The sequence below is a fragment of the Colletotrichum jinshuiense genome, chromosome 10 (assembly GCF_051148585.1).
Source record: "Colletotrichum jinshuiense chromosome 10, complete sequence".
Taxonomy (NCBI): Eukaryota; Fungi; Ascomycota; class Sordariomycetes; order Glomerellales; family Glomerellaceae; genus Colletotrichum; species Colletotrichum jinshuiense.
Window position 1 is genome coordinate 2,369,376 of NC_139303.1, and position 24,764 is coordinate 2,394,139.

The following is a 24,764-nucleotide window of genomic DNA, read 5'->3' on the forward strand; positions in this document are numbered from 1 at the left end:
TAAATGAAGCGCAGATAGGAATGGGAGAGCTGCGCGCCTATCCGTGTGGCTTTTTTGACTTTTTTTTGTTCAGAGATATGGCGTGCGAATTGGACATCTTGGGCCGCCTGCGAAAAAGCGAAGATAGGAGAAGAGCGGGATGTTTTGATTGCCAAGATAGTTAATGAAAGCCCCCTGCCCGGTCGGCTACCAACGCTCCAACAGGGTTGCACCACCGAATACGAACAATTTATGATTGCATTGTCTTGCATTGGCCGTCGGGAAGGGGGGAAAACGCCGGACGCGCTGGATATTCAGATTGGCTGGTCGAAACATGAATCGAGGTGACGAAGTCGATGTTGTATATAACGGCATCGCCATGTCTTAAGAACGGGAGGGTTGTGGGTACACCTCGTCCACAAGCCTTCTCGTGACCCGCGGTTGTTCGTCGGACACATCAGCTTCAGGATGCATCTGTCTCGCCTCCTTTTCGCCGCCACCGGCGTGGTAGGCGCCGTCGCCCTCCGTGATCACCCGCTGATGCGCCGGGCTGACGACAATGTCCCCGAGTCCGCCGTGAACAAGACGGTCATCGAGCCAAAGAGGTTCATCGTCGAGTTCAACAAGGTATGTGCTCGCACCGTATCGCGTGCCTGCCCGAGAGGATCGTTGCTCACGCTGCCAAGGGATCCGACGCATCTGCCGTTGCCAACGAGATCGCAAGCCAGCGTGGCGCCAAGGTTCTCCGTGTCTTTGACAGCGATGTCTTCATCGGCGCCGCGGTCGAGACCGACGTCGAGAACATCGACTCGCTCCAAGCCCTGGAGCCAGTCAAGGAGGCTTGGCAGTCGAGGAAGCTCAAGCTCGCCCCCAGCACACCTTTGGCATCCTTCAGCGAGAACGCCACTGCCATTGACTACGACATCCATCATATGACCGGTGTGGACAAGTTGCATGCTGCTGGCGTGCTGGGAAAGGGCGCCAAGATCGCCGTCGTTGACACTGGCATCTGGTACACTCACGAAGCGGTATGTGATGTTTTCATCTTGTAAGGGCCAGGGGCTCGTCTGACATACTGCAGCTTGGTGGCGGTTTCGGAGAAGGATTCAAGGTTGCCGGCGGATACGATCTTGTAGGCGGCGGGAGTAAGTTCAGCCATCCTGCTCGAATTCTTGCGTCCTGTTGCTGATGTCGTTCCCAGATTGGCCGAACGAAGGCGAAGTCAAGAACCCCGATGCTGATCCGTTGGACGAGGCGGGCCACGGAACTCACGTTGCCGGTATCATTGCCGGCAACAGCAGCGTGTAAGTTGATACGACGAATGGGCTTGCCAAGAGCTTCTTTGCAGCAGTTTTGCTGATTATGCCCTATCACATAGTTTCACTGGAGTTGCCCCTGAAGCGACCTTGTATGCCTACAAGGTCTTTACCGCCATCGACGGTACCGACGAGGATACTCTGATTGAGGCTTTCCTCATGGCGTACGACGCAGGTGTAAGTGGTTGAATCATCCCGTGGCGGGTTTGCTTGTGCTGACATGGTTTAACCCAAGGTTGACATCATCACTTCGTCCGTCGGCGGCTTAAGCGGTTTCGCAGACAACGCCTGGGCCGTCATCGCCTCCAGACTGGTCGACCAGGGCGTCCTCATCACCATTTCTGCCGGAAACGACGGACAGGCCGGCGCATACGCCGCCAGCAGTGGCTCTTCCGGCGAGCACGTTGTCGCCGTGGCCTCCGTCGAGGCCGACGTCATCGCGTCCTCGTCTTTCCGGGGCGTCTTCAACCTCGACGGCCAGTCCAACGAGACGCGTGTGGCCTACAGGGCCGTGACTGACTGGTTCCCATCCGAGGTCAAGGACTGGCCCATCGTTCCCCTCAACCTCGACACGAGCACGGCCGACGAGGCCTGCAGCCCCCTGCCGGCCGACACCCCCGACCTGACGGGCGTCGTGGCCCTCGTGCGCCGCGGAGGGTGCAACTTCAGCCAGAAGCAGCAGAACCTGGCGCCGTTCAACGCCTCCCACATCCTCTTCTACAGCAACGAGATGCCGCTCGTGAAGCCGACGACCGACGACACGAGCAGCCTCATCGCCATGCTGGACGCGCGCGTCGGCACCGCCATCATCGAGACCATCAAGGCGGGCGGCAACGTCACGGCCGACTTCACCGAGCGGCCCATCTTCAACATCGTCGGCGTCAACAACGAGGAGAACGGCGGCGTCGCCAGCGACTTCACCTCCCTCGGCGCCACCAACGAGCTCTTCATCAAGCCCGACGTCGCCGGCCCCGGCGGCCAGATCCTGAGCTCGTACGTCGGCGGCGGCTACGCCATCCTCAGCGGAACCTCCATGTCGTGCCCGTACGTCGCCGGCGTCGCGGCCCTCTACGTCAGCAAGTTCGGCGGCCGCAGCACCCACGGGCCCGAGTGGGCGAAGAGCCTCGCCATGCGGCTGCTCGCGTCCGGCGACGCCATCAAGTGGGACGATGGCCAGCTCGCGGGCAACGTGTACGACTTCCTCGCGCCCGTCGCCCAGGTCGGCACCGGCCTCATCAACGCCAGCAAGGTGCTCGAGTACGAGACCACGCTGTCCTTTGCAAAGTTCGCCCTCAACGATACCCACCACTTCAGCCGCTACCACACCGTCGACATCACCAACGGGGGCTCCGCGCCCGTGACGTACACGTTCGAGCAGCAGGAGTTCGGCGGCATGAACACTGTCAACACCGACCCCGATGTGTGGGGCACGCCCAAGATCGCCTGGTTCGAGGAGGTCATGGCGGCGCCGCAGAAGATGACGCCCCAGATCTCCTTCCCCGGCGGCGCCTTCACCGTCCAGCCCGGCGAGACCAAGACGGCCCAGTTCAACTTCAAGTACCCCGAGAACCAGGGGCTCGACCCGGCCAAGCTGCCCCTGTACAGCGGCAAGGTGCTGATCAAGGGCAGCAACGGCGAGACGCTCGGCGTGCCGTACATGGGGCTGGCCGCCGACCTACACAAGGACGTCGGCATCATGTTCCAGTACCCGACGGGCTTCCCGCAGATCACGTCTACCCGCGACAGCATCAACATCGCCCAAAAGGCAAACTTCACCTTCAACCTCGACGCCGAGGTCCAGGACTTCCCGGACCTGTACGCGCGGATACAGTACGCGACGCGCGAGCTGCGGTGGGACATCTTCGAGGCCTCGTGGCAGGAGAGGGACTGGCGCTACCCCCCCGTCGTGGGCCAGGCCGGCTTCGTGGGCGCGGCGACGAGCTGGTCCAAGGCCGCCAACCGCAACTTCTTCGACCCCAGCGTCGACGACCCCACCGATGTCATCACGCTGCCGATGCGCGACGTGCCCAGGGATATCGCGGGCTTGTACGGCGTGCAGCTGTGGTGGCTGGGCCGCCTGGCGAACGGCACCCAGATCGCCCCGGGCAAGTACAAGATGCGCTTCGCCGCGCTGGTCCCGTTCGGCAACCCCGAGGCGTCGGACAACTGGGATGTGTTCGAAACTCCCGCCTTTGAGGTGCTGCCGTTGGAGAAATAAAGAGTTGTGAGGGGGGAAAGGCCGTGGGTGCGGGAAGAACTGGAGTGCTGAGGTGCTGAGCTGAGCAACATCCTGATGGAAGGAACAAAATCCACATCACGATTGGGAACATAAAGCAGAGCTGAAGAAGCGTATTCCGCTTCCCTGGTGTTGAAGACAAGTTCCTTCAACAAGTGATATCAAGGCCCGTAGTTACGGATTCGCCTCAAATACAGTTTATTGGAGCTCCTCCATTTTATTTTCGTTAAGCATGAAGCGGATTGGGTTTACGATTCATTCACGGCACAGTGTCTCTTGAGGCAAATGCGTCGAAGTGAAGTATCAGGTATCAAACGTGTGACTCAAAGGCACCGTCCTGGAAGAGTACGGCGGCCTTCTTTGTCTGGTATAGGTAGCTATAAATGACTGAACCCTCGAAAGAGGGCGCTTGCAGGTATCTTGCATCTCGTAAAATTGTACATCAAATCTTCTCCGTCTGGTTGATGACACGATCGCCGGATCGGTCGGCCAGGAAAACCTCTTCGGAGGTGAGCTCGTACTTGGACGACTTGCGAGCCGAGATGCCCTTCTGGAACATGACATCCATCTCACCAAAGGTGCGGCCCTTGGTCTCGAAGAGGCGGAAATAACCCCAGATAAAGGTCAGGGTGGCAAGGACGGCCCAGAAGAATGCCTGAGGGAGATAGTTAGCTTTCGTCCAGTCATCATTCGGCGATGGGGTTTATGGTCACTTACAGTCTTTCCCCTCAAGTCCCAGTCACCGGGCGCCAGCATCTTTGGTTGAATGAGACCACCGCAGATGATGTTTCCAACATAGTAGGTGCTACGAGCCAGGACGACAGTCTGGGTTCGAAGACGGGTAGAGCCAATCTCGGCGACGAGGGTGTAGACGATGGGTCCAACGGACATGGAGTAAAAGCCAAGCCAGACAACGCATAGAATCGACTGACCCCAGATGATAGGGGTGGTCTGGTTCGGGGCAATGGACAGGAAACCAATGATCCACAAGACAATCACGAGGAGGGCGAACCCGATAATCCAGATGGTTCGACGGCCGAACTTGTAGATGTAGAGCCAGGAAATGCAGGTGCCGAGGAAGGCAATGCCGGTACCTCCCAGGCTGATTGCGTACGAGGCCGAAGCAGAGATGCCTGTCTGTTGGAAGAAGAAGGAGCCACCGTAGCAGAGCGCACCGCCGTTGGTAATCTGGGACAAGAAGGCCATGCAGGCGATTTCGGTACGGCGAAGATTCGTGCCCTTGAAGCAGTCTAGCAGAGAGGCACCCGCCTGCTCCTCAATCTCGAGCTTGTTGGTGTGAACCATCATGGCAATAGTGGCATCGTGGTCTACATTGTGTTCGGGCTCCGAAAGTCGTATCAAAGACTTCTTGGCGGCATCAAGGTTGCCGTTACGAACGTGATGCCAGGGAGACTCGGGGGCGAGCCAAGCGACGATGATGAGAGGGATGGGCCATACCCACTGCACGGCGAAGGGAATCTTGTAACTCCAGTCCCCCTTGACGTCCACGAGGCCCTTGAGGATTCCAGCCGAGATGAACTGGCCAATGCACCAGCAAAGGTTGACGTAGGACGTCAAGTATCCGCGGATGGCCAGGGGAGTGACCTCGGCGGCGTAGGCAGGACCGGTGGTGGCAAAGACTCCCCAAGGGATGTTGCAGAGGACCTGACCGGCCAGTTGCATCTCAATGTTGTGGGCGAAGAAGACGAGGAAGATGAAGCCTGTCAGCCAGACCAAGGAGACAATGAGGACCTTGCGGTGGCCGTACTTGGGGGTAAAGTATCCGTTCATGATGGCGCCGACGATGTTAGCCACAGCGCCAATTGAATTGAACTTTTGTTGCCAAGAGGAGGAGATCTGGTAGCCGTTCTTTTCGTCGAGATATTCGCCGTACTTCTCACGGAAGGCGGGGTAGCCCCAGAACGAGCTGATCAGGGTAACATCGTAACCCTCCATGATGACGGTGGTTGAGATGACTGTGTTGAAGGCGTTAGTCAAGGCCCATCAGGCGAGGACGACGAGCACTGCTGCGACTCACGAATGGACCAGAAAGCGGCACGCTTGTAAGTCTTGAGACCCTGCCACAGGCCGAAGCTGTGCTCGATGTTGGTACCCTCGTGGGCCTCGGAGTTGAGGCCCTTGTCGTCGAGGGCGACATCGTTGAACTGGGCGAGGTGAGACGGGCCCTTCTCGACATGAATGTTGTCATGCGGGTGCGACGCCGTCTTGTCGGTGATTTCGTTGGACATGGCTGCGGATGCTCTCCAGCTGCTTGAGGTTGTTGACGATTGGCAAACTCCTGGAGCAGAGTCGTATCGAGGAGAGACGAGGCACCGTGGGCTGGGGGGACAGCTGGGGTATTTAAAAGTCGCGTCGAGGTGAGATCAACGGCGTACCAAGCTGTCGGCGTCTTGCGTCTCATGCCATGGTTGCAGAACATTGCATGGGATCATAGGGACGGGATGGACAATCCCCGTGGAGAAGCAGTTCGTTTCCCCAAGCTCTGGCCCCCCTGGGGCAGGCCATTCTCCAATCAGACCAGGTTGGAGATCCATCGTTGCGCCGTGCAAGGAGCTCTGCCGTTGTGCTCAGGCCAGGCCGTTCTCACGGGACCGCTGTCTGGTCTCCGGCAAGGCAAAAGGTTAGCCGTGGTGCAGGCGGGAATCCACAGTTGAGTGGAAAGCCGATCGGGGCTTGATGGCTAGCGGCGGGATTGACGGCCTTGGGTGACGATGAGTGGCCAAACGAGGACTCGAAGAGGGAACTGCAACGAGAGGCAAGGGGGTTGGCGAATTCTGAGTGGCCAGGCTCGAGGTAAAGCTTCGAGGATGGCGGGGGAGAGGAGACGAGGACCAAAGCAGTACGAAGAAAGACGTGCGGGGGGGGGTGGTTTGTAGCGGCAGAAAGACGCAGGCAGACGGCGTGGCAGGGACGTCGGACCGTCGATTCTGGGGTTTTGGTTCGAGCCAGTGGGTGGGAGGAGTTGACGAGAGCGAAAACCCTGACTGGAATGGGCTAGAACGGTAGTGTCGTCCGAGGAGGTGAGGATGGTCAATTGGTGGAACTTCTCACACAGGAAATTGACGGTTGGAGATGGCCTGGGGATCGGAAGAGACGCAGTGCCTAGCGCGCCCAAGAGGGTACTAGCGCCATTTAGCGAGCCCTAGCTCGGACTAGCGCGGATCAGGCGAGCTTGGGGGCACGATGTGGGGTAAGTCTGGGGATTTAGTGGCGTGATGGGCCGCACTGGAGCCTTGGGGCCGCTGAGGAGCACTCGCTGGACAGCGTCCACTTGGCTACGGCTACCACAGTGGCCATTGCTCATTGCTCTCTTGGTGGAGGAGATGTGCTGAAGCAGAGTGCTGCATCAGTGACTGTGCACCGTGTGTGTGCGCCACATGTGCCACATGTGCCATGCACGCCACCGTGTTGTATTAGTAGTGTACACTGCACTGCTACCTATGCTGTGCCATCCCATCCCATCCCATCCAGGCACGCCATGCTACACACACCTCGGCCAGGTTTCCCCAAGTTGCTGCACCTTTATCTGCACCTGTGCTCTCCAAAGCACCTGTTTGTTTGCCTCTGGAGTGCGGAGAAGGGCGACTGACCTGCGTACGGTCCCCCCATGCTGTCCATGCTGTGGTACATGAACCAACAGAAAAACAAAGATAGGAGTTGTTCTCTCTCTCTCCAGGCTTGGAACATGTCCATTTGCAGGGCCTAGGGTTCGGTGCTAGCTAGTTCTGGAGGTACGTACCTCACGCGAGCTTAGGTAACACGACGCAGGAATCCGGGGCGGCGTCCCAGCTGGCCTGATGCCGGCGACATACTATGTAAAAATACTCTCTCTCTCCCGATCTCACCCGGGCTCCAGAAATAATCAAACACTTCGTGGCAAAGAACAAACAACAAGCAAACAAACGACTCTGGCCCTCTCTACCATCAATCACCTCTCGCCGTTCTCCCGCCCACGCCGGCTGCGCCGCCTTGGTTCCGTCCCTCATATTCCAGCTCTCTGGTCCGAGTCTGACAGCAAAGCTTGTTGCTGCTGCCAACATTTCGCCTTCCCCTCCCTCAGCTTCTTCCGTCCCTGGCTGCGCCTCCATCTCCTCGAAGTCAGTCTCCTGGCGATCGATCCGGTCCTTCTTGGCCCAAGCCATCCAAACGGGCCTAATTTCGCCTACCGTCCTGGTCGCTCCAGCAAAGAAGCACCTTCTTCCTGCAAGCATCTGCCTCTCGACAGGGAATGGACCGCGACTTTCGGCTCCAGACCTCTCTCTTGCCGGCGGCCCAGCCAGCAAATGGCATACCTACATGGCAATGCGTCTCTTACAACCTGCACACTGCGGTCCTAGCTGTGGAGTTCCGCGCGAATCAACTCCCTGTCTTCTCCAACCAGGGACCCTCTTCTCGGCCAGTCTCGGCCGAGCTAGCTTCCTTCGCACCAGCCCCAGACTGATCCCTACATGGCAAGTCTTTCTTGATCCACAGTAAGCTCACCATGACCGTCTGTACCTTGGTACAGGCCAAGCATCGCGGCCCTCGGCGTCCTTCCAAAGCTTCCTCTGTCACGTAGGAACCTACGTAACCGCGGCCCAGGAAATAACAGTAGCGTGTCTCGTCTCTGCAATGCCCTCTGTCACAAACCATGGCCCCGGGTCCTGGACAACAACGCCAGTGTTTGCCGGTACGCCGGCACGACACACGCCAAGAGCTGTATGTACCAGCAACCATTCCTACGTGTTGGCCGTGACTCCCTTGACCGGGGAGTCGTCCGTCAGCCAATCAAACCTGGGCGGTAACTCGACGAGTCGTATTACCTTACTGTTATGCTTCTGCGGAGTGGCGTTGAGTTGAGTGTCGGTGGTCCCACGGCCTGGACATTGATCACGCGGCTCTCCTCATGCCCACCGCTCGAGACGGGGCAGGTTGCGGTGTAATGAACCAACAGTCTCCATGACCCGTCAATTCGGGTTGTCCTATACCTAAAGCGAGCTGGCCACCTAGGTCGAGGCCTGGCCAACGATTCTGGTATGCATCATCCCCTTTCTGGACTTCCCCAGGAAAAGTTTTTCCCTCTCCATCTCTCAGCTCTCAGCTCTGCTCGGCTCTCAAGTCTCGACCCTCGATCTTGGAAATTTCTTTCTATTGAAGAGAGGTGTAGGTAAAAAGACACATCGACAATTAGTTACCGACGCCTTCGCCCTCATCTACGGCTTCTTTGCCTTCCTGCTGCTCTTCGACCTGTTCCTTGTCCACGATCTCACCATCTTCCTCTGCCTCTTCCCCAATCTCTTCCGTAGCTGCCGCTGCAGCTACCTCCTCTTCTTCCTTGGCGCGCGTGCTCCCGTCCTTTCGGCCGCTTGTGGGGCAGTAGCCGTAGGTGTGGTAATCGAAGTCGAACCAGTGGCAGGGGCACCAGCCGTCGAACAGCCAGGGCGTGTGTAGAGCGGCCCATTCTTCCCCCGTCATGTCCGACGAACGCCAGGCGCAGTGATTGCACGTGGCAAAGACCTGGAGGCCCTTCATGTCCAGGTTCTGAGGATCTTTGGCCGTGTATCTGGTGTTCCAGATCCGGGTTCGTGTCTTCCTGCAGCGGGAGCAGCGCTTCGGGTCCGAGGGCGTGCCTTCGATTACGGGAGGGCCGCGGTCAGGAACAGCGAGGAAGGCATCATAGTCGGGGGGGGCGTCTCGGTGGCCCTGGCTGTCCATTCTGTCCTCTTCTCTCGATTTCCGTATGACTTATATGCGTAGTTTTAGTACCATGACAGGCAAGGTAAGTAGAAAAGGTCAGAAGAGACACTTACATGGAGTGTGGCAGCAGTCGCGTCAGCAGCAACGCTCTCGATGGTGATGGTGAAATTGAAGGCTGAAGGGTCAATACTTTTTCTAGGGGCGGCAAGTGGAAATATCAGGTAAACAAACAATCATGTGGGTGAAGCCGACGACTAAGCTCGACGACTAAGCTCGATGACTCGTCTTGTGAAATGCTCTTACGGCTTGTTTGAAAATCGCAAGGCCGCAGCCCACGGTCCACAGCCCACGGCCGCGTGGGCTACAGTAAATGTCCTCAAGCCGTGGTAACTAGATGTGAACCTTTCGTTCACCACAAGAATTCACAGTGAGAATCGTTTCGTGACAAGACGGGTCTCTTCAAGATGGGCAGCCTTTCTGGGTTCATTGGGGAGGGATCCTTGTGCATGGCTTTGTTCTATACCACCTGGGAGCTTGCGTGTCTACAAAGAAACCCAACCCATATGATGGAAACAAAAGAATATAAATATAATAGATGGGTATGCAAGACCAAGATTTCGATGTGGGGTCTGTAAACGATTGCAATGGCATGGCAGACTATGATTACAGCAACGGCCACCACATACGGCAGCTTAGAAGTGAAACCACCTGCAGCTGCTCCTCAGACTTCAATCCTGATATGCACCACACGACGCGTCTGTGGAACTTTTCTATTCTCTCTCATATATGCTCAAGCACCCTGTCACAGGCCGTGAGCCTTCTATTGTAGATACCAACCTGCATGGCTCGTTAGACCGACATTTTATTTCTTTGGGACAACCGTCATTCAGATTCCGAAGAGATCGGGTTCTCTCCTTGGTCCTTTTGTGTCGAAATACGACCCCGTGGTGTGTCATTGAACTGAGGACTCTTCTCGAAGATGGGGGCTGATGCAAAGGTGATACCTTACACGGGAAATGCAACGCTGGTGGCATAAGCAGGTTGCCAGCCCCAAACTCCAAAGTTGGCGATGTTGGTTATTGTTTCAATGGGACAAAAGCTTCCTTTTTCTAGGTTGAGCAGGCTGTTCCAAGTTTCCAAGTCCCCGCGAATATCTTGCTCCCTTTGCTCAATTCATGTCTTGGTATGTACCCAAATGGTGTATTTTCAACTGTTCAATCCTTGGCAAATGATGGTTTCGGTCTTGGAATGATGACTCCCCCAACACACAAGGACCGCGGTGATTTCTGAGACGAGGAAAGCCAGCAATTTGTTCGCATCAAAAGATGGTAAATACGGCGCGCCCCGAGAGAGCTAAGCGTGCAGTTTCGAATGGGAGTTACGTAGTACATGGGAATAATTGCACCCTTGAACATTCCACGGTTCACTAGACATGCTGACACACACAGATTGGAGGGACTACTTTTTATTATCTTCAATTGCCTAGGAAGCTAGCAATAGTTCACCACAGCCCAGGATTTCAGCTACCCAGGTCTACAAAAGTCCCAAGTTCGCGCACTCGGCCTCGATAGTAGACAGAGCACGCTTGCTGGCAGTGACGTTGTTGTTCTCGCCATAGGTCCTGACGAGACGGCTCTCGGCCGTGTAAGCAGGCCATCCGATGGCATCCAGACCCTCGGTCGAGCCCGTGACGAAGGCCGCGTACGCGTCCATCATGACGTGGCTGAGCTCGTACTCGAACGCCGTCGAGTTGCCGCGGAAGTCGGCGTGCGTGCCGAAGATCATGGGCAGCTCGCTGCCGTGGTAAGCACCCATCCACGACCGCGGGGAGGTGTTGTTGAAGACGGCGGAGTAGTAGTAGCGGTAGGTGGTTCTTCCGGCGGCGAGACGCTCGCTGGAGATTTGGTCAGTCAACGATCCATCACGGGGTCCGAGGCCGGGGAGGGCCGTGAAACTCACTTTGTGGTCTTCGTGGCGGGGCACCAGAAGAAGGTGTAGGAGAGGCTGTCGGCAACAGCGGGGTCAGGGCCGTTCTCCGCGTCGTAAGGGGCGAGGAAAAGACCCTCTGCGGCGTTGAAGCCAATGATGGCGGGCTACGCGGGGTCAGCAACACGTTCTACCTCTACGGCCAGTCCTTCAATAAAGTAACTCACTAGATCAGACATCTCCCCGAGCGCGGCCTTCTCGGTGTAGTTGGCAAAGACAATCTTGTTGTCGACCTGGGGAGAGAAGCCGATGGTGGGCGTGACCTCGGAGTCCTTGTAGTCGGCAACGAAGCGCTCCAGCTTCTCGGCGGGGATCTTGCGCATGCAAGCCAGCTCGGCCGCGGCGTCCGTCTGGTTCCCGCAGCCCAGCTGCTGGGCGACAAAGGTAAAGTTGGAGTGGCTCTCGTCGTGGTTCATCAGCTGGTCCAGGTGTGCGGTGCCCGAGTCCATGATGAGGCCCCTGACGATGGGGTCCTCGGCGTAGGCGAAGCTGTAGTAGTCGACGGCGACGGAGCCGGCCGAGTGGCCCCAGATGGTCATGCGAGCCGGGTCGCCGCCAAACCTTGCAATGTTGTCGCGGATCCACTCGACGGCGAAGCGCTGGTCCAGCAGGCCCAGGTTCTGCTCCGCCAGCGCGGCCGAGTTGGGGAAGCCGAACAGCTTCATGCGGTAGTTGAAGGTGACGAAGATGTGCGACTGCGAGCGCTCGATCCACTTCTGCGGCATCTGGTAGGGGACGTCGGTGCCGCCCGTCTCGAAACCGCCGCCGTAGAACCAGATGATGACGGGCAGGCCCTCTCCTTCCACCTCCTCGTTGCCGGTGGGGACTGCATCAGAGGGGGCCCAGACACTGGCCGTGAGGCAGTCCTCGTCCATACCCGCAGCGCCAATCATGAACTCGGGCACGTCGACGCGCTGGATGGCCGGGTGGATGGAAATGTACTGCCAGCATGATGGAGGCAGCGCCGTGGCGTTGAGGACGGTGCCGTTGGCGAAAGAGTTGCTCGACTGCGGCGCGACGTAGGGCTGAGGGGGCTCCCAGCGCAAGTCGTCGAGGGGCGGCGCGGCGTACGGGATGCCAAGGAACTCGGCGACGTTGGAGGCGTCCGGGGCGATCCGGCCCTGGACCTTGAGGCCGTTGTCGAGATTGACGCTGGGACCGGCGCTTGCCGAGGCAAGGAGGCCGGCGAAGGTAGCCACGAACTTTGCGTTGCAAATCATGGTGCGACGTTGGCTGAACGCTGGAGTTGGCAGAGATGGACCGGGAGCGGCGTCCGACTTTGGCGGGAACCCGCGAGGATATATCTCGGAGGGTCCTCCGGAACTCGGGGAGATGGTATGGATGCCTCTTCATTTTTGCAGACCAGTGTCCCCTGAGCCGGATCCTTCGATGAGCCGGCGCCCCACGAACATCACGACTCTACGGCCCCCAAACGGGAAACATGAGGTTGCACGGTTCGCCTCATCGGAAATTGCTGGGCAGAACCCCACACTCTTCAACGCTGGCACCGGCAGTTCTCCAGTCGGTTCATGGGTTGCCATTGGCAAGTTGGAGGGGTTATATGTCCCTATTGTGGATATCGACGAGTCAATCCCCTGGTGCCCTCCACCGGACCTGTCGATCAGCAACCGGATTTCGCCCAGAAACCTCTCGTTGCAGACAGGCCGGAGTGAAGAATAAGGAAGAAATACCGAATCCACATCGGCCGTGGCCCGCAACTCGTCAGCTGTATGTCAGCGGAACGCGGAAGAGGAGTTTACTTTGTTGCCCGGGTTCTCAATCCGTGGCTTAGTAGACCGGCCATAATGGAGGACGCTGGTCAAAGACGCTTCAGCTTCCACTCAACTTGTGCGGCCCCCACCAATATTTTCAATCCTAAATGGTTGTCTACTCCAGCAGACTCCATTTTTGTGATGCATTGGCTATTAACTGGGGATGAATCTACTAATTGGCGTGTTGGCAGGCCCCCCTTTTAAATAAATAAAAACCGCGATTTAATTCAAGTAGCTTAGTGTGAATACACAAAGCCAAAAGACAATGTCTTCAAACGGTGTGCACACATATATCAAACTTGATGAACCGTCACAAAAATCTCGGCCGAAATTCTAACAAACGACTTATTGAATTTAGAGTCATGACGTAGCTAATCAACGCTGTGCCGCTGATCACGTTAGAACCATCCGTCATCTTCGAAGTTCAAGAAAGCATCGACACTCTTAGAAGCACACGCAAATATGGTTGAAGCTTGGGCAGACGTGCAACGGGAAGACTAAGAGCAAGGGTCTAGAACTGTTGGTATCACAGGATACCCGTACGGGTGGAAGATCGATCGAAGAGCAAAACTGGTACTGTATTCTGTTGATGGTAGATGTAGAAGGAAGAAAGTAGAGGTAGGCAGCGGAAGCAGCAGTTGTGAAGATATCGCCGTTGGCGGCCCGGAGGTAGAATCTCCGAGCCCGACTGCTGCCGCTTCCCGCGGCCTAACCGCCTGCCCGTATTCTGGCTGGGTGATCCAACAAGAACTTCATCAGACAGCGTCCTTTTTTGCTGTTGCTAATGGACACCATATCTTGCCAAGCCATAACCCATTTTGATCACACATAAGCGGCGAGTAAAATAAAATAAAATAAAAACCCCTTCCGGGGATTCATTCTTGCACCTAGTACAGAAGATGCGCCAACAGTACTTAACCTTACATCCACTTGGCCTTGTCTGCCGTACTAAAGAGGCTCGAGACTCTGGCTTCTCAGGCTGGGTATGTCACCGTAGAAAAACGCGGGTTACTTTCATCTCATCATTATACAGCCACATCAAATCGATACCAGATCAAGGTATCAAATGTCATTGTGAGCTCATTGTGAACGAAACCGCTGTCGCCACCGTGACCAAGAGTACTACGTGGGTGGAGGTAATCATTGGAAACATGTTCCTTACAATTACAGGCATAGACGGCCGTAGGAGGTTAGACAGCAGATCTCGTGTGATTGTATGCTACGAAAAATATGAAATGAAATATGTGGCGCCAAGCGTGACGTAAGTTACAGGTAAGTTGCTATAGTTAGTTGTAGGCGGACGCTCTCCTTTCGTGCTAAGTTCTCGACCTTTCGCAACTTACTCATAAACCAGTTGTGGATTTTATAGTGCTGGACCAACGAAATAAGGACCCCAGTGCACCAGATTCATTTTAACTTCACCTAAACACTCATCCTTCTCATTGAGATTTATAGAATGGCGAGTCTTCTTGCCACCGCGGAGGTTTAGCTCAGGTTCAAAACGGAGGCCTATGGGTGGGCCGGAGATTCGTGTCCAAGGTAGGCAGAATGACGAACTAACCCAACAAGCATACACTTCTACGTCTTAATCAAAGGAAGAAAGCTTGGCTCTTGTTGGCCATTTGAGAAGAACCGAATGACGACGAAGCCTTGAACAGGATTTCTTTGCGATTTTCTGAAAAACGTCTTCTTTGGGGATTCAAGCACTTACATGATGGCGGCGGGTGACCAAGCCGGAGGTGTTCCGGGCGACAAATCAACGTGGCCAGCAGTCTGTGCGGGTATGTACGTCGCCAAACCGACCTTGCCAGAGCGCCAACGGTGTTCCCGATCGGCTTAGGTCAAAGCACTAGTTTACATATCTATAGCCGGAGACCTTCCTCCTTGCCAATCAGCTGTCCTACTCATAGTACTTATTTACTGCGTTGTTAAATACTTCTTCGTTATGCAGGGAAGATCGTCCAGTTCAGAGAGATCAGTCATTACTGAATAGAATCACAGCTGCCTTCAAGGCAGTCTCTTAGATGCACCACAGCATCGAAGTTCCAGTCCAGGCGAAATGCGCCGGCGAGTAAATGATGGTAAAAAAGAGAACATGGCATAGACTGCGTGTTGATAATAAACCCTAAATCCGATCTTAATACGGAAAGAGGTGGATAAGCAATACAGACGCTGTTATAACCGTCTATACAGTTTAAAGAGTTAGATTAGTGCCCCCCGGAACTTGTTCATTCTGTTGTGTTCCAATTAGTTGATCACGACTGTTCTTTGGCACGAGGAACAACGTGGGAGACACTGCCAACGAGAACCTCTACTACGATAATCTCAAAGCCAACAGAAGCCTAAAATGGATGTGCATTTAGGCTTGAAACCCCAAGTGATTCAACCAGCGAACCAAAATCATGTGTCTGATGGGCGGAAGAAACAGCCCACTCACCGCATCAGAAGCGCATCCTCCTACTTTTTACTGCCAGGCTCACTTGCGGCGAGCCTAGCGCCTTTCGCTTCCTGGCGCAGATGACTCGGAAAATTCGAATTTTTTTCCACCTTGGTATCGTGCTTGTTCGCATCATCGTCGACGTTGCTGGAAGTAGGCACAGGGGCTGAAGGGTGAGATATGTTCCTGCGGAGAGGATGCTCCGCCCCAGTTTGGATAGGCCCAATGTTGGATGATTTGTGGGCATCTTGCAGTGCAAAATCACCAGAGTCGAAGTATTTTCTCTAAAAATGTCAACTTGTTAGCAGGGCTTGCTCGGATGGTCCATAGGCCACGAGCAGGGGCTGCAGATACGTGTAGCTGGTTATGCAGAAGATCCGATCTAGCCGGGACCTTTCCGTACATACGACGCAGGCGATCGACTTTCTGGGCGGCCACCTTCAGGCGAGAGATGCGCGTAAGCCAACTTCAATCGGCATCATCAATCATCGGATATGGACTCACAAGAGGATCTTTCTCCGTTGGTCGAGTATCCATTGTTATTGCTTTGGTAGTGTGTGCATGGCAAGCTAAGCGCACGGCAACAGCCTGCGGGCCGACGATGGCTGAGTTATATAGCAAGCTGGTGACGTTATAATGACGATGGAACCTATCGCTGTCACATGGCACTACAAGTATATTTAATCCAATACTCCCCACTTGTTATTTGGCTTTCCAGCGAGGGACTGACGTGGTCGTTGCGGCTCCGCCAGTACTTGGCGAAGTAGCATAATTGAGTTGTGATCGTCAATGCTTGGGCTTCACAGCTTTGAATAACCCGGGGAACAACGCAAAGAAAATAAGGGGTAACGGTTGGCAAATTAGATGAATACGGCCAAAAATAGGATCGTTTTGGCGATCCTTCAGACGGCACGAAGAGGTTGCATTAGACCCTGACGACAATCGCTGAGCGTTAACAGGCCCGTTTTGCAGAAAAATAGAGAGGCAAGGACGCGGGAACCACAAGGCCGCCTGAGAGGGGGATGGTGCGGAGGGCTAACTTTTCCTGGGCCTGAGGGTCCCCGCGTGATACTAGACAGGGAACATGCATAATGGTTGCAGGCACCACTCAGTACTCCGGCGTCGATTCAGGTTTTTCTGAGGTCCCTCAGCACAGAAGTTACAAGGTTCGGGTTGGTAATGGAGCGATAATTGAAGAGGACCAGTAAACATAAATACACAAGAGAGCCTCCAGTTTTGCTCGAGGCGTACTTTTTGGAACATCTCCTTGAGAACCAATATGTCGTCGCAAAACCCCACCACCTCTACACGCTCTGCAATATCGCCGCAATACGCAGGCAACATGGACACGTACACGACTTCCATGTACGAACACACAAAGCGCCTGATGGCGGCGGCCTCCATCCCCTACGGTACCCCTAGCACCGTCCTCATCGCAGCGCAGGCCCCGTCTGGATCTGGTTCCACTGATGTGGAGAGCCCTGACCCAGTACACTCCGGCAGTCTCTCAGGTCTGGAGACAAGCTGACATCCAATCCGGTAAGATTCGGCGTCAGTAAGACGTTGGGAACGAACCTTCGCCGTTTATACAGAGGTATTTGATCCATTGCTCCTTCATCCCGTCTATCAAAGTGTTACAGACAAAATGGCTTGACCGCTTTCGGTCCCGGCTTTTCCATAGCCTCAGTGAGCGGGCTGTGCCCGTCGTCGCCACAAGTAGCTAACTATGTTTACACTTGCTAACTTGGTATTTTGTAGGCTTCGCAGATAAACTGCTTGTGACTCTTTGACCGATCGCTGTGGCAGCTCAGAATCGACGAGCCCGCCGCTTGTCTCTCCGTTGCTCCCCCGCAACCCTTCGAATATTATCTATCTCGTACACTACCATACTTCGGCGTTCTTCTATTGGTCCGTTTACAAAGCATATTGAAGCTTCTATTTGGTGCATCCGAATACAACCTAGCAGCACAGTCGTTTCAATGTCCGCCACGTTTCCTCCCCGCCACACTCATGTTGAGCTGGAAGTTTATACAAAAGCAAGCATTATCGGCAAGAAAATGGTCTACACACTCTCTATGTTGAGCGTGAAGGAGCCATATATAAATGAGGCAGCGTATTTTCAATGATTGGTTGGCGTCTCTAGATTTCGCCGGACGGCCTTTGCGCGTTGGAGCATGGAAGCAGGACCCGGGCACTGCAGATGTTGTGGGCATGGGTGTGACGCGGGAAGTTGGCTTGCAATGGTGTGATAATGCCCAAAGCCGACTGTAAAGCTGCTCTTCCACAAGACAATTTGGTTGGACAAGCGCGAGAAGGCTGCGACGGAGTTTTGCCCGTCAATTATTCTAACATTCTAGGGCAACCATAGCTAGAAAGAGGCTTGGCCTGATCATTAATGATACCCCTTTTCGTTTCAGAGCTCTAGACTGCATGTGGTTCCAAAGCGTTATGTTTAACTGTGAAGCATCAACCCTAATGCGAATATGTTCGGATGAAAGTCTACCGTATTCGCTACACAGCGTATCACTGGCTCTGGTGTGTCTTCTCTGCCTGCTGGACGTAAGCAGGCCGCAACAATTGCAATTCCAATGCCAGCGTCATGATTATTCATATGATTTCCTCTTCCTCTCATCTTCAATTATACTGATTAAACCGCAACAATGCTCTAGGCAACCTTGCAACTCAACCTCCAGCAGTGGGGGAAGACGCACCGGATTGCCATATTACTTGTAGACTGGAAGAGAGAAGGTATGCCCGACTAGACCAATCACAGAATAAGATACATCAGGTTTCCATAATTGCCCCCAAAAATGCGTCGATACTGAAGAAACTCGATGGGTAGACTTTATAAGATTAGCGCATTGGATTTAGTCACACCTCCCGGACAGAATTTCAAGGCAACTATGCACTTTATCGTAACCTGATTTGGAGTCAATGAGATACCGCCACTTGTTTCACTTTAAGGCATATTTCAGTGACAATCATCTTGTTTGTTTGTAGCTCTTCTTCGCCATCTTGGTTGTTTGTTGCTGCTATCCTTTACCAATACTCCGCTGGCACACTGAATTGCTTGTTGTCGAGATATTGTCAAAGAATGCGCGCAAAGTAACGAGCAAAACACAAGTGGTACGTCTGCTTATAATATTGATGTGGCCATGTCACGTCTTGTAACAACACAGAGTAGACAACAGAGTGCGAGTCACGTATACACGGCTATATTTGATGACTGCTGCGAATGAGATTGGCGACCTCATGTCGGTTATACCAAGTTATAGATGCCTTCACACATGTGGTCTGCTGCCTTTTCTCTCCAGCTCTTCTCTACTTGTTAGGCTTGTATTACAATGCTGCGTTTCTCATTTGGGTTCTTCTGGTACTTTGTGTCTTTTATTTGTCGTTCCTTCACTCAATGACTCGTTGGTCCCCTGCCCTACCTTGAATCATAAACACACTCGAGAATCCGACTGAATTAGACACTAGAGGACTGGCGGAGAAGTAGTGACCAGGCTTGTCAGAGTCTAGATGTAGATGCACCTCCAGAGTCTACCAGAAACATGACTAATGTGTCTCATGGGGGTGGGCGATTGATGGAAGAATCACAGGAAGGATCGCGCAAGCAATGCAATACTCGAGTAAGTAAGAAAACATAGCTAGGCCACAATGCGTCTTAGAGGAGTACGAACCGTGGAGACGCCCATAATGCCATCATTCGCCCCCGCTAGCCCCAGTCTCCAGTCGTCCGAAAGCAACTTTGGTGCCCCAGAAGTCAGTGCCGGTGGGCGCGCCCAAAAACAAGGATGGGCTCGGATGGCGCGGAAGTTACAGCACGTGGCTTCGGATGGCGTACTGACTGTGTACTGTGTATGCTTTTTCTCTCCAGCGAATGTTCTTCGCAAGAAAGCATGGCAGAAGTTGGACCGGAGATGGACGGCGGCGGGGCATAGCGCCTCGAGCCGCCTGATACAAGATATACTTGTAATGTGATATGGTGATCCATAATGGACCGATGCAATGGCCATTTGTTGGCCCTCGCATTTTAGGATCTCGGGGCACCAGACGACTGCCGTTGGCGCTCAGTTTCAACCTCGGACGCAGGCCAGGGCATTCCCTGGTGTCTGTGCAAACATCTGCCAGGGCCTTCCTGGTCGACGCCAGGGAATGGACGCTTTACGAACCTTTACGAACATACTAAAGCAGCTTGCATCCAAATCGGACCAGACCAGACCAAGATGATGACCAAGGAGGAAGCCGAACAAATTGTCTTCCCGCGAAGAGGGCGCCGGCAGACAAGGGCGCTGTGCTGTGTTGGGGTTCTCCGTGGGAACGAAGGGAGAGAGAGGCAAGACAGAGTCCGCACCATCTCCCCCCTCTCCACCATTGTATGGTGGCATTATTGGTGTACACCACGCGATTGCTGCACTACCGGTATCCCGCTTTGCTCCCCTGCTGATGTTGGGCATCAGCTGGAAGCCCCCCGGTGTTTTTGCGTTTGGTGTTCCCTGTTTCTTGGTTCTCTCTGCCCCTCCTCTGGGCAGCGGAGTCGGCAAAAATAGTGTAAGGTGTAGAGAGGCACGGATACATACATCGAGACACATGCAGGAACCGGCAAGCCGTTGGCTGACAGTTGGCGCTAGCAAGCCATGGCTGGCCTCCTCCCTGGCTTATCGGAGCTTAGCAAGCCTCCAAGCGAGCGGCACACGTGATTCGAGAGCTGTTGAGAGCTGCCGTTGGAGCTTCGTCACCCGGGCTGATTGGCCTAAGCTCATGCTGAGTCATGGCGATACTTGGTACATACCTGGCAGTTGGGCCGGGAGATTGGACAAGCTCGCTTGACCCTGTCGATTCCGTGTCCCTCGTCCGTCTGTTCTCCTGCAGACTGCAGATGACTGCAGATTGCAGCAGCCAGGCCCCTGGGAATCAAAGGGTCCATCTGGTGTCGGGAAAAAAGCACATCGCACTTGGTGAGTTTGCCATTGTTTGTTGCAAACGCGACCCGAAGCTGACTGGCCCTCGACGGCATCAGTTCTCATCGCTCGCCCTGCTTGCTGATTGCTCCCCGTTTGCCATCGCCACCCGCTCCCCCTTGCGAGGAAGCTCTGCCCCTGTTCGCAGCAACACGAGAAAATCGACATCACATCAATCAATCTGCCTTCGCTAGCTCCCGGCCCGCCCTGGAGAAAACGGAAAGCTTCCCGCCGCGACTGGGCCGCACGCGCTAAGACGGCGACACCAATCCGTGCGCAGCCCTCGATAATCAAGACAGCATATTCCTCCCCTCTCCTTAATGGTCGCTACCGACTGAACGACCTTCTCGACTTCCTACATGCTCCAGAGGCAGTAAAACACACTCCCTGTCGTTGCAATGGACGAGAAACAGGCCCCTGGGAGGCCTACTGGGATTCCTCGACTCTCCCGCCTGCCTCTTCCCAAGCCGGCTCCTGCTCCTGCCCTTCGACCTTCTCCTTCGCGAGAAGGCTTGAACTCAAGCCTTCGGAACCCCCGACTTCGACCAGCCGCCTCGCGAGAGCAATTAGCACCGACCGCTGCTCTCAAGCAGCCCGAGCCTCGCGCGACGCCGAGACCGAGACGAGAGATTCCGCCGCCATCCGCAAGGAAGTCGGAGCTGAGAACCCCTAGCGCTACGCTGAGAAGTGTTCGCAGCGTGTCTCGATTACAACCCAAGGAGTCGACGTTCAACAATCCCCCGACGCCCCCAGAGGAACCAGAGCATGACTTCGTCCGGCGCACGACAAGTCTATCACGCCGCTCGCCCGAGGAACATGTCCCTTCCACCTACCATGGCTCAGTGCCCGGCCTAGACTCCCCGGCGCAGGCCACGAGTCCTCCTCTTGCCGCTGACGACGATGCCGACTCTGAACTTCCAAACTTCGATGCTTTCAGAGCAGGGTCTTTCAAGCCTCGCCCTTCCCTCTCTGAACGGACAATCGAGACACTTTCTCAGTTACAAACATCGCCCTCGCTCAAGAAAAAGTCTTCGGCTTTCTTTGATTCGGATGGCGTCTTGCGGCCGCGCTCACGTGCTGGCAGTGGAACCTCGAGACCTGGTTCAAGTTACACTTCAGATGGCTCCATGCGGCCGACGTCGCGTCATAGCAGGCCAGGGTCAAGCTCTGGTGCTGAGGAAAATCCCTTTTTGACTCCTCGACCGGCTACGAATACGCCTAGAGCTGCGTTAGGCTCCATTGAAGGTACACCTTCTCGTCGCATATCCAGTGTACGCTCTCTCCGGGCACCGACTGTGAGGGCCACACCCCAAGTGTCGCCATCAGGCCCATCGTCATTTACCCCATCTGCCTCGGGTATACCAGTAAATCAGAGCCCCAGTCCGACCAAAACAACCGGCATCGTGCCCCCATCAAAGGTTGGTACAAAGACAGTCACTAGTCGCCCATTGAAACCTCGTGCCTCGGTCAACGGCCTCTACAAGAAGCCATCTCTCTCGGCAATGAACCAAACGGGCTCGGCCTCGGCTGCGTCAACCCCTCCAAGGTTGACAACTGCCAAATCGTACGGATCCTTGAGAAAGCCTGGCCCCTCGAAAATAGGCGCCCCGCCTCAAGCCGCCCAAACAGACACGGCAGAATCTCGCGAGGCTGCTGCTAAGAAATCATCTTCCGCTCTACGTGAACAGATCGCCAAGGCTAAGGCTGCTAAGCGAGCAGCAGATCGTCAAGCCACCGAAGTGGCATCTGTCCCGAGTACCCTGCCATCTGCAGAGGCGCCTACGTCCCAGATCGAACCACCCATAATCCCAGAGGATGATGGTTTCGATTTTGGTATTGCCGTGTCACAAGACCCCTTCAACACCAAGAGGACGGAGAATGCGACAGCCAAGATCATACAGCAGCGTCTCGGTGCTGCTCGAAGCAGTGGTAGACTCAACATAGCTGCCATGAGCCTGAAGCAGATTCCCGTCGAGGTTCTCAAGATGTACGATGCGGAGTCCTTGGGTACCTATGATGGCTCTTGGGCTGAGACTGTTGACTTGGCGAGATTTGTGGCTGCCGACAACGAGTTGGAGACCATTGAAGACACAATCTTTCCAGATGTCACGCCAGAAGAAATGGCCCAGGATGAGGATTCCAACGGTAATATCTTTGGTGGTCTCGAGGCAATGGATTTGCACGGCAATCGCCTGATTTCGTTGCCCATGGGACTGAGACAGCTTCGATTGCTAACTTCTCTGAACTTGGTAAGTTGTCTGTGCTGCTTATAACTTAGTGCATGGCTGATCATCTGCAGTCTCAAAACCAACTCGCAAACAACTGCCTTGATGTCATTACTCAGGTCACAGCTCTCCGTGACTTGAAGCTTGCCAACAATCTCCTTTACGGCCCCTTGAACCCTAGCTTCTCCAGATTGGAGAATCTTGAAATCTTCGACCTTCATGGGAACAATGTATCGTCGCTTCCGTCAGGCATCGAGAACCTCTCCAGGCTGCGCATTCTCAACTTGAACGAAAACAGCTTCGAATCTTTACCGTTTGCTAGTCTCTCCAAGCTTCCACTCACCGAGCTCCTTGCGAAGAAGAACAGGCTGGCGGGAACGTTGATTGAGGATGGCGTCGAGGCGCTTTCGAACTTGCAAATGCTTGATTTGTCCTGCAACCAGTTGACTCGTCTGGTGCCTTCGGGTTCGACGATTCGCCTCTCCTCGGTTCATCAGCTCGTCTTGTCGATGAACCGTCTGCAGGAATTGCCCGATGTCAGCTCCTGGACAAACCTGCTTACTCTGGCCGCAGACGAGAATGCCATTCCGGACTTCCCAGCTGGTTTCCTCACTCTTGGAAAACTCAGGCATGTTGACTTCTCTGCCAACGACATCCGCGTCATACCGGCGGAAATCAGCAGGATGGACAATTTGACAATGATCCGTCTCAGCGGCAACCCGTTGCGTGACAAGAAGTTCGTATCCGCTACCACCGAAGAACTGAAAGAAGTCTTGGCAGGGAGACTGGAGCCGCCCACGCCTTACCAAGATGCCGACGCTGTTGTTCCGGAGAACACGCAACCAGAGACCACTAGAGATGAGATCGCTCAACCGGAGATCACTGAACTGGAGTTCGCTCAACCGGAAATCGCTCAGGCCGAGGTCGTTCAAGATATCGCTGAAGATGACGTGGCTGAAGATGACATCGCTCAACAGGAGATCACGCCGCTGGAGATCACTCAACCCGAGATTACTCAGGACGGAATCGCTCAAGATGAAATTGCTCAAGACGAAATTGCCCAAGAAGAAGCTTCTCAACCAGAGGTCACGGAACCAGAAACCACCCAAATTGAGATCATTCAACCAACCATCACTCAAGACGAAGAACCTGCGGAATCATACAGCCAGCCAGCCGTTGACACTGCGCCTCCTGCTGGCCTCGATGAAGTAGTCCGCGATATTCACTCGGACGAGGATAACTTTGCCACACCACCTACGTCTTCACCTGCTTCTCCCGCATACTCGCGCTCGGAAGCTTTGGTCAAGGAAATCTGGCCCGTCAAACAGGGCGGTCTTTTGGATCGCTCTAACACCAAGTCGTCCTCCTTGCATCCAGTGATCTGCTCCAAGGTTGCCGCCGACAATAAAGTTCGCGAGGTTCAGTTGCATCACAACCTTTTTACTTGTTTCCCAAACTCATTGTCTTTCTTCGCCGAAAGCCTTGCTGCGCTTTCTCTCGCCCATAATCAACTAGTTGGCGAGTCCTATTTGATGGAGGAGCTCGAGCTTCCGGCGCTACGCGAGTTAAATCTAGTCAGCAACCACATCACCAGCCTTTCACCCTTGACTACACACCTTCATGCCCCGCAGCTTGAAAAGATGGATGTTTCTCTGAACCGCATCACTGCCCTGCCGACTGATCTACGGGCTGTCTTTCCCCGGCTCGTTGTCCTCTTGGCAGCAAACAACCACCTGATCGAGCTTGATCCTGATACCATCAAGGGAATGGAGGTTGTTGACGCTGGTAACAATGACATTACCCACCTGAACCCTAGGATCGGCCTGCTCGGTGGTAGCGGAGGGCTCAAACGTCTTGAGGTGTCTGGCAACCGCTTCAGAGTTCCTAGGTGGAATGTTCTCGAACGCGGTACAGACGCAACTTTGCGTTGGCTAAGAGGACGAGTACCAGTTGCGGAAATGGCATCGTGGAAGGAGGGCCAAGCTGACTCGGGAAATGCCACCGATACCAGCCTGGCGGATGTTGATTGAGGGGTACGGGTAATGTAAAACGACATGGCTGCCGGTTTTGGTTTGGTTTCGGGGGCTCTTCTTTTTAGTTCGATTCTTGTACATATTATTTTTACACTCGTGGCGCTACAAGGTATCGCCAC

The 24,764-nt window shown here is 54.7% G+C and overlaps 6 protein-coding genes across 6 annotated transcripts; 2 read left to right on the forward strand and 4 right to left on the reverse strand.

Moving 5' to 3' along the window:
- Positions 1 to 447: 447 nt before the first annotated feature.
- Positions 448 to 3,513, forward strand: EsH8_X_000600 (uncharacterized protein; the record flags this gene model as incomplete). Its single annotated transcript, XM_083274688.1, has 6 exons — positions 448 to 606; positions 666 to 1,007; positions 1,061 to 1,124; positions 1,181 to 1,283; positions 1,358 to 1,472; positions 1,531 to 3,513. 6 exons carry the CDS (start codon positions 448 to 450, stop codon positions 3,511 to 3,513), a joined length of 2,766 nt encoding a protein of 921 aa, XP_083120080.1.
- A 460-nt stretch (positions 3,514 to 3,973) lies between these two features.
- Positions 3,974 to 5,780, reverse strand: EsH8_X_000601 (general substrate transporter; the record flags this gene model as incomplete). Its single annotated transcript, XM_083274689.1, has 3 exons — positions 3,974 to 4,186; positions 4,249 to 5,507; positions 5,570 to 5,780. The coding sequence occupies 3 exons, from the start codon at positions 5,778 to 5,780 to the stop codon at positions 3,974 to 3,976; spliced, it is 1,683 nt and encodes a 560-aa protein (XP_083120081.1).
- A 2,938-nt stretch (positions 5,781 to 8,718) lies between these two features.
- On the reverse strand, positions 8,719 to 9,246 carry EsH8_X_000602 (uncharacterized protein; the record flags this gene model as incomplete). The annotated part of the gene is made up of 1 exon (XM_083274690.1): positions 8,719 to 9,246. The coding sequence occupies one exon, from the start codon at positions 9,244 to 9,246 to the stop codon at positions 8,719 to 8,721; it is 528 nt and encodes a 175-aa protein (XP_083120082.1).
- Positions 9,247 to 10,761: 1,515 nt separating this feature from the next.
- Positions 10,762 to 12,434, reverse strand: EsH8_X_000603 (uncharacterized protein; the record flags this gene model as incomplete). The annotated part of the gene is made up of 3 exons (XM_083274691.1): positions 10,762 to 11,122; positions 11,188 to 11,321; positions 11,382 to 12,434. 3 exons carry the CDS (start codon positions 12,432 to 12,434, stop codon positions 10,762 to 10,764), a joined length of 1,548 nt encoding a protein of 515 aa, XP_083120083.1.
- Positions 12,435 to 15,443: 3,009 nt separating this feature from the next.
- Positions 15,444 to 15,960, reverse strand: EsH8_X_000604 (uncharacterized protein; the record flags this gene model as incomplete). The annotated part of the gene is made up of 3 exons (XM_083274692.1): positions 15,444 to 15,707; positions 15,778 to 15,861; positions 15,928 to 15,960. The coding sequence occupies 3 exons, from the start codon at positions 15,958 to 15,960 to the stop codon at positions 15,444 to 15,446; spliced, it is 381 nt and encodes a 126-aa protein (XP_083120084.1).
- Positions 15,961 to 20,785: 4,825 nt separating this feature from the next.
- EsH8_X_000605 (leucine-rich repeat domain-containing protein) lies at positions 20,786 to 24,642 on the forward strand (the record flags this gene model as incomplete). The annotated part of the gene is made up of 2 exons (XM_083274693.1): positions 20,786 to 22,636; positions 22,687 to 24,642. 2 exons carry the CDS (start codon positions 20,786 to 20,788, stop codon positions 24,640 to 24,642), a joined length of 3,807 nt encoding a protein of 1,268 aa, XP_083120085.1.
- Between the last annotated feature and the right edge of the window lie 122 nt (positions 24,643 to 24,764).